The sequence below is a fragment of the Portunus trituberculatus genome, chromosome 47, assembly GCF_017591435.1.
Source record: "Portunus trituberculatus isolate SZX2019 chromosome 47, ASM1759143v1, whole genome shotgun sequence".
In the NCBI taxonomy this organism is placed as follows: Eukaryota; Metazoa; Arthropoda; class Malacostraca; order Decapoda; family Portunidae; genus Portunus; species Portunus trituberculatus.
Window position 1 is genome coordinate 35,498,884 of NC_059301.1, and position 12,977 is coordinate 35,511,860.

The 12,977-nt window shown below is 40.0% G+C and overlaps 1 protein-coding gene across 2 annotated transcripts in view; it reads left to right on the forward strand.

Annotated features, from left to right (window-relative positions):
- The first annotated feature begins 2,536 nt into the window (after positions 1-2,536).
- LOC123520788 (glutaredoxin-3-like) overlaps positions 2,537-12,977 on the forward strand; it is a 62,699-nt gene continuing 52,258 nt past the window's right edge. For both annotated transcript variants that reach the window (XM_045283381.1, XM_045283383.1), the window contains exons 1-2: positions 2,537-2,694; positions 12,762-12,864. In XM_045283381.1, coding sequence (XP_045139316.1) covers positions 2,645-2,694; positions 12,762-12,864 — 153 coding nt within the window. In that variant the 5' untranslated portion in view covers positions 2,537-2,644. The remainder of the gene's footprint in view (positions 2,695-12,761; positions 12,865-12,977) is intronic.

Below are 12,977 nucleotides of genomic sequence, written 5' to 3' on the forward strand. Positions count from 1 at the left end.
TAGTATATAATGTATTGTGTACTTGTAAGTGTATCTTTAAGTACTGATGACGAGGTTGCTGTGCGACTAATACAGGATAACCTAGATGGGCCCTGGTGGCCCTTTGTTATCCTATTATTTATGTTATGTTATGTTATGTTATGTTATGTTATATACAAGGTGGGCCATGTACTCTCTGGCAATGTACATGGCTTCCTAAAAAGTCACTCCACAAGTCATTGTTTTGTTGAGTGTTTTATAAATAAGGATGCTACCTGCAGAGTTTTCGTTGATCTCAAGGGTGCCTTCGACAGGCCCAACAAAGATGTTATTATGGAGGAACTCATTCTCAAAGGTGTCAAAGTTAGATTATTAGGATGGATCAGGGACTAATTGTACAACAGAACAGCACAGGTTTGGTTTCAAGGTGCAGTCTCCTCTGAGGAAGACTTTGAGCTTGGAACACCACAGGGTGGAGTCCTTAGTCCAATGCTTTTTAATGTTTTAATGGACAAAATTGCTCGCTGCTCCTTTCCGCAGGGCACCCAGGTCCTCATCTATGGTGATGACATACTCCTCCAATGCCCCACACCCAGGATTCTCCAGTTAGCTTTGTCTCAACTAGCAGCTTTTTGTGTCCAAATGGGACTAGTGATTAATGAATGTAAAACAAAATTTCAAGCTAAAGTGAAGGTCTCTTGACCGCCCACCGTAAACAATGTTCCCATCGCTAGAGTTCATACACACAAGTACCTGAGTGTTCAGATGAGCTACAGGAAGTCTTTTCAAGCCGTCCACTATGTTCGAGACCTTTGTTTGCCACGGTTAGCACCACTTCAGCTGCTAGCCAACAGGGGCCTGGGGACTGGCATTCCAGTCCTAAGAATGTTCTATATATTTGTCATACGGTCCCTTATTGATTATGCCGTCCCTGTTTTAATACAGTTTAGTGCCACCCAACTCCATCCCCTGAAGCTTGTTCAGAATGAAGCCATGCGGATAATCTTGGGATGCCCCAGGACTGCACGGATTGAATTGCACTTATATTTCTTTATTGACAGTCAGGCTGCATTGTATGCCCTTCAGTCCACCTCCCCCATGGACTGTGATCTAGTTAATAAGTGTCTTGATCTCATCCACGCCCTAAAAGGTGCTGGTGCCACGGTCCATTTCATTTGGATACCCTCTCATGTGGGTATCGCGCTAAATGAAAAAGCAGACCACCTTGCTCAGTGTGCTCTACAAGATGACACAGTGGACCATGGCACTGAGTACACTCTGGGTTATGTTAAGAGTAGCATTAAGGACTTTGTACATAGTAGCATTAGTGATCACTGATCAGTTGGAGCTTTGTTACCATAGGGGCAGTAGCACTAATCTTCACTATGCACGTGTCTCTCAGAGCTGTGCTTACATCTACGGGAGACACACTGCATCACATGACAGGGTGGCAATGAGGCTCATATTAGGCCCAATGCGACACACTCTGCGTCACTATATAGATCATGGAATGTCCTCTCATTGCTAAAATTTAGGCCACAAGGTCAGCAGGACTATTTTCTTTTTTTATAGTATAGCCTCATTGTCATTGACCATCTCCTAGACTAGCTCTGCCACTCTCAGGGATATACTCAGGGAATATCCTCAGTTTGCCCCCAGACAGTAGGATGTTTAGGCAATAAGGTGGGCAATACGTGTAGTTATTTATTGAAATACTTGTATTCTTGTTGTATATACTGTCTAGTGTTAGATTTTTTTATACTTTAACCTTAAGTCTTTGCCCAAGGGGTGGGTGGCAAGGCCCATCCTCCTCCTTTGTTGTAATTATTTATTAATTCAACAATAAATGTATCAATCAATCAATCAATCCTTGGCTGTGGTGTCCATGGTTGGGCGACGATCATAACAATATATATATATATATATATATATATATATATATATATATATATATATATATATATATATATATATATATATATATATATATATATATATATATATATATATATATATATATATATATATATATATATATATATATATATATATATATATATATATATATATATATATATATATATATATATATATATATATATATATATATATATATATATATATATATATATATATATATATATATATATATATATATATATATATATATATATATATATATATATATATATATATATATATATACATATATATTATAGATAGATAGATGAATAGATAGATATAGATAGATAGAGATAGATAGATGATGAATAAAAGAAATACATTATGCATACATAAATGCATATATTTCTAAATCCAGTCACTTTCAGATCAACAGTAAGTAAACAAAGCAGTACACAAATTAATTAATAATAAAATTTTCTGGCTGAACACTAAGAATTTGTTGAAAATATGTAACAAAATAATTTCCTTTCCCACGCATAGACTATGAGAGCATCATAAAATAAGTGGAGTAGGAAAATAAAACAAGATCTTCGATAGAATGAAACAAATAATATCACTATATAAACATTTTGGTAAACATTTACAGTCAGCCTCCCTGCTGCGGCTGTCCAGTGTCTTGCGCTGAGGAGTGACTGATCCTGCTCGCACGCTACCTTCCGCCTTGTTCTCACACCCTTCACAAACCCCGTACTGTGCAACTATGTCTGTTACTAAGGTTGCCACTGAACAAGAATTTACTGAACTATTAAAGTAAGTAGTCATATGATGTTTATTATTCGAGAGGACACGTGCCAGGAGACTGAGGAGAGCTGAGAATCTTTGTTATCCTATTATTTATGTTATATGTTATGTTATGATAGTACACGCGGCTATTTTATCAATGACGAGCTAGTAATGAGTTTTAGGAATTTTAACCATGATATGTATTTATACAAACACATATTATATAGATAAAGTTGATACTAATTCCAACGGTACCTAATGTTTATGGATGTTAAGTTGCCTATAGGAACAACTTATCTGTCTTGCTTGAAAACAATTCTGGGGAAGAAAATATGGTAAAACGGCAGAATAAGGCTTTCCTTCCTTTCGTTACCAGCCCCCTGCTTAGCACTAACAAACTTTGGGACCTGATGGGAAAGCAAGGCTTTTGATGGGGCAAAGTAATAAAATAGACTAAAAGAATAAGAGGTCAAATTTGGCTAAATTGTAAAGAAATCCCTAAAATAATTATAAAATTTAAGATCATTTTGGATTTTCACCCAACCGATGAATCTTTGATGTGACATGTCTTGTCTGGGGAGAAATGTATTTTCAACTCATAAATAATCAATGTTTTAAAATGTCGCTGAATAAAAAAGTAAATGGTTTTATCTCTAAAGTTCTTCATAATTGCTAAATTCCAATGCATTACATAACATGATGTTTTTGCCTTGCATTGATTTGCTTTAGCTATTCAGACAAAGTCTCATGGCATTAATAAATACAGAGTGTCATTTTCTCCTTGCGTGATTGCTTGGCCAACCCAACATTATAACCTACTAACTGGGGGAGATACAGCCCTCTGGATTCCCTTGATGGTTACAAGGGTCTGACCATTTTATCAAGAGAGTTTTGGTGTTGGCTTTTTCGCTGCCAAACCTTGTACAGTGGAGTCTCAGTACTTGAACTTAATTCGTTCCAAATGGCTGTTCAAGTATTGACAAGTTTGACTATTGATACCTATAAATCAGGTAATTCATTCTTGTCTTAGCAAAACCTCAAGTTTGTAAAAATTTCAATATACTTTTTTGTATAATTTTGATTTGTACATACTGTAAGTGATGGCTGGTGATGGATAACTTAGAAGAGGAGGGGAGAAGGGTGGACAGGAGGAGAGAGGTTGCTGGATGATGAGTCACCATCCATGAAAATATCTTGTAACTCTTCTCCTGGTGTGATTCCTGGGAATCCACTAGTGGAGTACTGTGGCTCACTAACACTTGCACTCTCACCAGATTCCTTATTTTCATCACTAATTGGTGCCATTGTAAGTTTCTAAATGAAAACTACTTACAGAATGCAGAAGAATGTTATTCTGATCACGACAGCATAAGTCACAACTGGTGGAGGGGGAATGGGGAGACCAGGGAGCCTTTGTTTACAACCACGTGTGTGGACGTTTGACTATCAGTTATTTATTCGAGTATTAAATCGAACTTTTGCATTCGAGTACTAGGCAAATTATCAGATTAGAGCCTATGTGTCACTGGGAACCTTGCTCTCCACTCTCCACACACACCTCTCTCTCTCTCTCTCTCTCTCTCTCTCTCTCTCTCTCTCTCTCTCTCTCTCTCTCTCTCTCTCTCTCTCTCTCTCTCTCTCTCTCTCTCTCTCTCTTATATATATATATATATATATATATATATATAATTTACATTTCATGCAAATATATTCCTATCAGGGATCTATACTTGCTCATGAATTATTAAAATTTGAGAAAAGAATCTACTTGTCAGTCAGTCAAGCTGTCCCACCCCATCGTGTGTCTATCTGTCTGTCTGTCTGTCTGTGTCTGTCGCTACCCACACACTGCCCTTTCTCTCTCTCTCTCTCTCTCTCTCTCTCTCTCTCTCTCTCTCTCTCTCTCTCTCTCTCTCTCTCTCTGCCCATTAGAAATTTTGTTTAAATGTGATAATTTTTTTTCATATGATAATTTCATTAAACTATGATATATATAATTATTCTTTACTAATGACTTATTTTCCACACCACCGATGTTGGTTACAGTTGCACGGCACTTCTTTCTCAGTGGGGAGAACACAGGATGTACCGGTGATCTCTGTGTCATACAAGCTTTATTGTAGGTTGAACAAATTCTTCTAATTGTTGCCTCACTTATGTTGGTAGCTTTCACTCTTCTGGCAACAGATCTTGAAGGGTCAATTAATGGGTCCTTATTACCCTTTTCTTGCAAGAAATACTTATTTCTTGAGTAAATAATATCTTTTTCTCAGCTTTATAGGACATGAGAGCGAGTTGGAGAGGAAGTGACCCATGGTCACTTCGTCAACGCTCATAGGAAATGTCAAGTACAGGCAACCCCCGTTTAATGAAGATTCACACAATGAAATTTTGCTACAACGAACACCAAACTCGCTTTAACGAAGTTTTATCCAGGTAATTTTTTTCCAAATTTGAAAGCCCCACCGTATCACGCAAGCTGACAGGCTTTTGAATACACCAAAAGCTGCTGGTACTAAGGCCTGACTCAGGAGAAATCCTGAGACACCTGTAGAATAAAGATCAAGCCTCTCATGGACAACACGCGCATCACTCACTCCCCAGTCAAAACATAACAGAGTCACCAGCAGCTCATCTTCCCTTGCTCAACTTACCACCAAAACGCCCTGCAATGTGGCCTAACGTTCCTAAGAAGCCCAGGAAGTGTCTTACTCGAAGTGAAGCTGGATATTATTCACAGACACGAGAGAGGCCAGAAAACTAATAACATTACTCATCACCATCTTGACTCCATCTACTGTCTACTATTTTCAAGTCAGCAGACTCTATTAAGAAGGCTGGTGAGACCGTATCTTCCTTGCAAGCTAAAAGAACCACATGAACTCGTGACTCTACAATGGATAAAATGGAAAGCCTTGTGGAAATGTGGTACATAAGTTTTGTATGTGCTACAATGATGCGCACTGTGTTTACATTCCACAGGTTGCCGGTTAGTGTCTTTCCCGTTTCACTCTCCCTCCCTTCATAAAGTTAAGATCATCAACATTATAAAGTTACGTACATACATACATTAGTGTACATTATAATGACTTAAATTAAACTACCTAAATGTTTAACTTTATAATTTTTACTTTCATTAAACCTTTTACTGTACTATGATGCACTCTCGCTTTGCTTACTCTCAATGGAAGTTCAAATCAGGGGTTAAACTTGTTATAATCGGTTCGCTTAATGAAGTTTCGCTTAACAAAGTGTTTTTTTAGAAGCGTAACCCCTTCATTAAGCGGGGGTTGCCTGTATTGTAGTGTTTGCAAAACTGCAAATGTATTAGAAAAATAAACATAAAATACACTAACTTGCCTTTTTAGAGCATCACAATATATATATATATATATATATATATATATATATATATATATATATATATATATATATATATATATATATATATATATATATATATATATATATATATATATATATATATATATATATATATATATATATATATATATATATATATATATATATATATATATATATATATATATATATATATATATATATATATATATATATATATATATATATGTGTGTGTGTGTGTGTGTATATATATATATATATATATATATATATATATATATATATATATATATATATATATATATATATATATACACTACACGCCAATGAATTGTTCGCCGTGACACCACAGGTGATGGAATGCACTTAGAATGGAGAAAACAAAAGTACTATAATACTTACGAAGAAACTAGTAATTGATGGGCTTTCCCCTCCTTCTTATACACTTTAGAAGCCGTGAAGGAAGAGATTCAGCCAGGTTATCGAGGTTTATTTGATTTAGATTATGCCATTCCTCCCTGATGGCCGTCCGCAGCTTCGTTATGTCGGAGATATCCCTCTTCTGCATGCGCCTTTTCATGATGGACCAGATGTTTTCAATAGGGTTCAGATCAGGGGAATTGGGTGGCCAGTCCTCCAAAAAGTCAATCTAGCAGTCCTGAAGCCAAGTCAGGACGGATTTTGCCCTGTGACATGGAGTTTCATCCTGCATGAACACAGTAGCGTTGCACATTTCAAAAGACCTGGGCAAAAAATCACATAAAAGTTCCAAATAATTATTCTGATTCATGTTTTCATTTCTTGGCAAAAACACTAAATTTCCTATACCATGATAACTGAAGCAGGCCCACACCATTACTGAATCAGGGTGCTTTTCAGTCTTAAATATAAATTTTGTGTCAAGTGGGTCACTCCCTGGTCGCCGGTACACATGTTTGTCACGGTTGCAGGACACCGTGAAGACAGCTTCGTCGCTCCATAACACTTGGTGCCATTTTGCCATATCCCACTGGAGACATTTAGTGGCAAATGCAACCCTAAGCTCTTGTTGCCTAGGGGTGGTGAGCGGCTTTTTGAGAGCGCGGCGTCTGCGGAACTCAAGGTCATCATGCAGGCAGCGTTGTACCGTCCTCACAGACACTTGACCGAGCAGCTGAGGGTTTTGTTCTTTTAATTCCCTCGCTGTGATTTGAGGACAAGCATCCACCTGACGCTTCACAACATTTATTGTGCGTGATGAAGTTTTACGTCCTCGCCCAGGCCTCTTTTTCTGTTCTGGCATTGCCACCCCGCCTTCCATACGAAACTTTCGTATCCACTTTTGCACACATCTCCTTGTAACACCCACAATCCTGGCTATTTCTTTCACTGGCCTCTCTGCCTTGTGTAAAGACACAATGACTTTTATCTGGTCCTTTGATAAGTCTTTCTTGCCTCCCATTATGAAGAAAAGGGAGTTGTGTCAGGGCGTGTCTGCTCAAATTACAGGCGGAAAATGAGGCGATACTTTTCTGAATGTTTTACTAATAACTGACAAATGTCAACTGACAGTCCATCAACGGTTTTCATGGACTGCTTGTACTTTAAACATGTTCCCAGATGCATAATAACTCGCATAAATCACTACAGTGCCATACTAGAGGAAATGATCTTGAGGCCCTCGCGGAAGTGATCTGTTGTGGAGCCGCGAACAATTCATTGGCGCGTAGTATATATATATATATATATATATATATATATATATATATATATATATATATATATATATATATATATATATATACAGTAAGGTCCCGAGTTACGTCAGAGTTACGTTCCTGAAACATGACGTAAGTCGATTTTGTATGTAACTTGAGTTTTTTGTACTTTCAAAGCATATTATCAAGTTTTCAACCAATAATTTTTTATGGTTATTCAGGTAAGTAAAAGGTTATATTGTTATATTGGTATATTATTTACAACTATGTAGGAATATGAAACACAAGCTTGTTTTTGTTGTTGATTAGGGCCCCGAACGCGAAGGACTGCATGTTGCCAGAGGGGTGGACGCCTGAGGCCGCCAGGAGGGTAGGCAGGTCGAATGTTGTGACGCCCAGGGTGGACAGCTGGGAGCGTAGTGCAGTGCGGTGGGAGTAGAAGCGTGGGCAGCGGAGCAGGAAATGCAATAGGGATCAGCAGACAGGTGCAGACGGTGCAAGTGAGCTGCAAGTGTCGTGTGGCCCAGACGAAGGCTCCGGAGTTGTTATTGTTGTGATAGGTGCGCGAGCCCTCAAGGTCGTCAACCTCCCCCTTGTCATCGTAACGGGCTTCCCATTTTCTTCTTCACTCCCTTACACACAGCTGCTGCCTCCCTTCTCATGTCTTTTAATTATGTCCACTTTTTCTTGTAGCGTAATGGTTTTCCTTTTCTTAGCATCACTGCTATCACTCAAGAGTTTTCTTTTTGGTGCCATTGAGCAAGATACTAAGATAGTCAGGAAACGCAGATGTAGGAACACTCTTGCCAGGGGCGACGGTGTGCTGGAACTGAGGTACGTAGAGTGTTATTGTATTCAAGCGTGAGGTGGACGGTGTGGCGGATAACCACTAGTGACGCCTGGCGGCCAACATTAACAATAAACCCCGCACTTTACGATTTATAAATTTTCAATTTTTTTAATCTTAAATTGCCTTATAGTGGACTGACGTAAGTGCGAGTTTGATGTAACTCGAGACCGACGTAACCCGGGACCTTACTGTATATATTGTTATGGTTTACGTACGCCACACGGCTACGGTTAGCTGCTACAGCTCACTAGACTGTTATTCTGACAAAATCTCCAACTTTGTTATGATCAGTACAGTGGGGATTATAAAACACTCCACAGAGTCCCTACTACTATAACTCACAGCCGCCGTAACCCTCAGGTTCTTTCAAGGTCGCCAACAGTGTATAATTTCCCCCACTGTAAGGGAATCTCCTCAGCAACTCCTTCTCCTCCTGTACCCAACCAAGTAGAATTTATAAATGGTAGATGTTATGTGTAACAGGGCGAGGCCTTAATACCCCCTAGAGAAACCGCCCACAAGGACAATTCCACCCACTTCTCTATGAAGTATTAATGCCTCTCCACACGCCTTGCACCCAGGCTGTGAGGGTTCACAGACTGGGACAAAACATGCAGTATATATTACTATACTATCCTACTACAACAAGTGCTTACTAACACCTGTTAGACTGACATCCCTGGCCTACTACTACTGCAATATATGATGTGTACAGCACATCCGGTGATGTACACACAAGCCCAGACACCACCTACGGGTGACACCCACTATACACTCGTCGCAGACAAGTCTGGCGGACGACAACTACGCACCACTGGCCGACATGAAGCCTCTCAGCATTCAATAGTATGCGTGGCTACTACCACTACAATACAGTATACTACTGAAACTATACAAAAGATGACGGGGGCACACAGCCGCCCACCAAACCCCAACTGATGACCACGGCCACCAACAAAACAAGCAGGACGAGACAATGCCGCGTCTCCCACGCATTGCTACCCCACGAGTGAACAACGCACGAGAAATGTAGCCCCAACCGGCCACACTTTCTCAGAACAACAAGCCCGTTGTTCTAACACAGCCACGGTCTACCGAGTAACATGCCAGCTACTCAACAGGAGGGCACAACTCCCAGACCAATGACTAGCGAGTACTTCGAAAGCCCAGCCAACACGCGTCTCTCTCACTGTGCCAGACCGACGAGAGTGGTGTCTATCTCCGCTGAAGGCTAACTCGGTACTGAGTCCCGCTCGCAACGAGAAGCAGGGAGAGGGAGGCGGGTTGTCTGGTCAACATAACAGCCCGAGGGGCCCGCGATGGGTGTCTATAGGCTTCACATATAATGAAATAATATATTAAAGGGGATTAAGACGGTGCCCATCACACGCTTTTCCTTAAAAGAAAAAATTTTGGAAACAAAACATTTACTAAATTTTTAAAAAGGCATGGAACTGATTAAAGGGAAAGGCCCCGGGACAGACAATCGGCCACAACGTTGTCTGCTCCTCTTATATATCTTACTGTGACATTGCACTCCTGGGCTCACTCGGTATGGGGGCCATTTGACAGGCTTTTCGTTCCCAACATCAATATCGTGTTCTATCAACTGTGTCCTGCCTGGGACACTGCTAAACACTGAAGAGTACTTTCTCAGCCGCCGAAGCAACTCATCTTGCTGATCCCCTAAATGTTCAACCTTCTCTTTCAAGAGATGGAGGCTATTCCCTTCCCACTGCCCTGTAGGAACAACAGGTTCAGGCCCAATAACTTCTGGAGCCTTTCCCTCCCGGCAGAAAAACAAAAGTGAAGATGCCTCTTGCACGGCAGAACTAAAAGAGCCCTTCTGGCTTGTAGAACGAAAATAGGGCTTCAGCATGTTAACGTGACACAGCTGAGACCTCTTGCGCCGGTCAGGAGTGGCTACCAGGTAGTCGAGGTCACCTACCTTCTCTATAATATAGGGGCCACTATAGCGGGTAGCAAGCGGCTGGCCCTGAAGTGGTAACAGCACAAGCACTTCATCTCCAGGGGCAAAACTCCGATACTCGACCCTTCGGTCATAATACCCCTTCATACTCTGCTGGGTCTTACACAGGTGGGCCTGCGCCACCTCTAATGCCTTGGCCAATCTCTCTCGACTGCTCATGAGGCTCTTAAGCAGTGAGACAGGGTGCTCAGGCAACGGCTGACACCAAGCCTCCCGAACAACGTCGAGCGGTCCATGCACTCGGTGTCCAAACACTAACTGATTGGGTGAGAAACCCAAGGACTCAGTGGGCGCTTCTCTCACCGCCAATAAAACAAAGGGGACACCCTCGTCCCAATCCTTATCTCTCTCCATGCAGAAACTCTTGACATCTTCGGGGTAACCACCTAGAACCTGGGTATCATGGTGACATGTAGGTAACTTTAAACCACTCGACAAATGGCACAATTTCAAAGCAGCATGTGGTGGGATTCGAATCTATGCATGGACGTCTGCCCAATCCCCATGCTCAACACATTATCCACTATGCCACTGCTTAATAGAAGCTGTTTTATTAAAAGATGAAACGTGAAGTTTCCAGTAGAGTGCTTGGGTGGTGATATGGGTCCTAATATTGGTACCACTAGAAATCAAATTGCCTGTGCCACTAATAGGTGTAAGCTTAACAACTCCTCCCACATCTACTACTTTTCAAGTATGCCTACAGGCGCTATAGACCATAACGTAAAAAAAAAAAGAAGTTCGGTGTTCTATGGCACCTCCACCAGTTTTTCTCGCCTCCTCAGCTGCTCTGTACAAGGGCCTTATATGCCCTTGTATAGAATACTCTTCGCATGTTTGAGGAGTTCCATTCACACAGCTTTATTAGACTGGGGGAATCAAAAGCTTTTCATCTCATCAATTCTCCTCCTCGAACTGACTGTCATCAACCTCTTTCTCACTGCCAGAATGTTGCATCTCTTGCTATCTTTTATTGCTATTTTCATGTTCACTGTTCTTTTGATCTTGTTAACTGCATGTCTCCCCTTCTCTTGCTGTCTTGTTGCACAAAGCTTTCTTCTTCCTCTCACCCTTATTCTGTCCAACTCTAACACAAGAGTTAACCAGCTTTTGTAGTCTGTCGTACTTTTCTTTGGTAAACTCTAGAACTCCATGTCTGTGTCTATATTTCCAACTTCCTATGACTTTACTTCATTCAAGAGGGAAGTTTCAAGATATTTGTGTCTATCCTTTGGCCAATTCTATTAACTCTATAAGGACACTGGCAATTGAGTTGGCCTTTTTCTTTATATATTTGTGTCCCTTAGCCAGTCTTCCTCTCTTACATAAAAATGAAAAGTTCCTTTGTGTCCACTCACCATGTTGTTGGAGGGTTGGGAGTGCTGGATAGGCTGTGTAGATCACCACAGAAAGTAGGAGCTGGGAGGTCTGTCTTGGATATGAGTTGGGATTAAAAGGAGGGTGATGGACTAGCTTAGTGCCCAATGTCATGTCCCTATCCCTTCCTCTTCTTCCTCTGCCTGACTTGGTGTTCTCTGGCTGTCTCTTCATTGGCTATTTTTTTTCCACGTGCACTATTTTTCATCATTGGACTTCTTTCTTTCTTTTTGTTTTTTCTACTTATACCTATCATTAATTCTCTACCTGATTTGGGCAAAATTATCTTTTTTTTATTTTTTTATTATTTTTTTTCTATTAACTCTCACTTGGGGTAGTGAACTTAAGATGTGCTCTGCATGTGATATGAATGAAGGGAAGTGGTGTGAGTGGAAAGATTTTTTGGAGTAAAACTACTGAAGATTTCCCTCAGGGACAAATATTATTACAGTTTTCTGCATAGGTATAAAGGTCAATGAAGTGACTTGGGATAAGCTGTGGAATATTTTCAACACTGTCAGGTAAATGTCAGGTAAATATGGAAATGTCTTCCTTTCTTAGAATAAAGAAAGAATCTTAATTATTCCTAGTCTGTTTCTCTTTCTTAGACTGATTTCACTTAAATCATATTGATCACATTTTTAAAATTCCAAATAACAAAACCAAATTCTAAGACTGGTCATATGTAAGTTATGTTAATTTGAAACCTAGTGTTTGGGGAATTTTCTGCATTCGTCACTGTAACATGTCTAGAAAGCGTTATCATAATAACTTGCTTCATAATAACATATTCTAATTATTGCCTCTTTATTTCAGAAAGGATGGCTTACTTGTGGCACATTTCATGGCCAACTGGGCTCCTCAGTGTGGACAGATGAATGATGTTATTACTGAACTTGCCAAACAGTCTGAGTTGAAGGTAACATATTACTTTTTTTTATACATGTTCATTCACTCTATAAATAGTGATGGAAGACTGCTACATAATTTTACCATTTGTGCCTCAGTAATTGTGATTTCAAGTACTGTGTG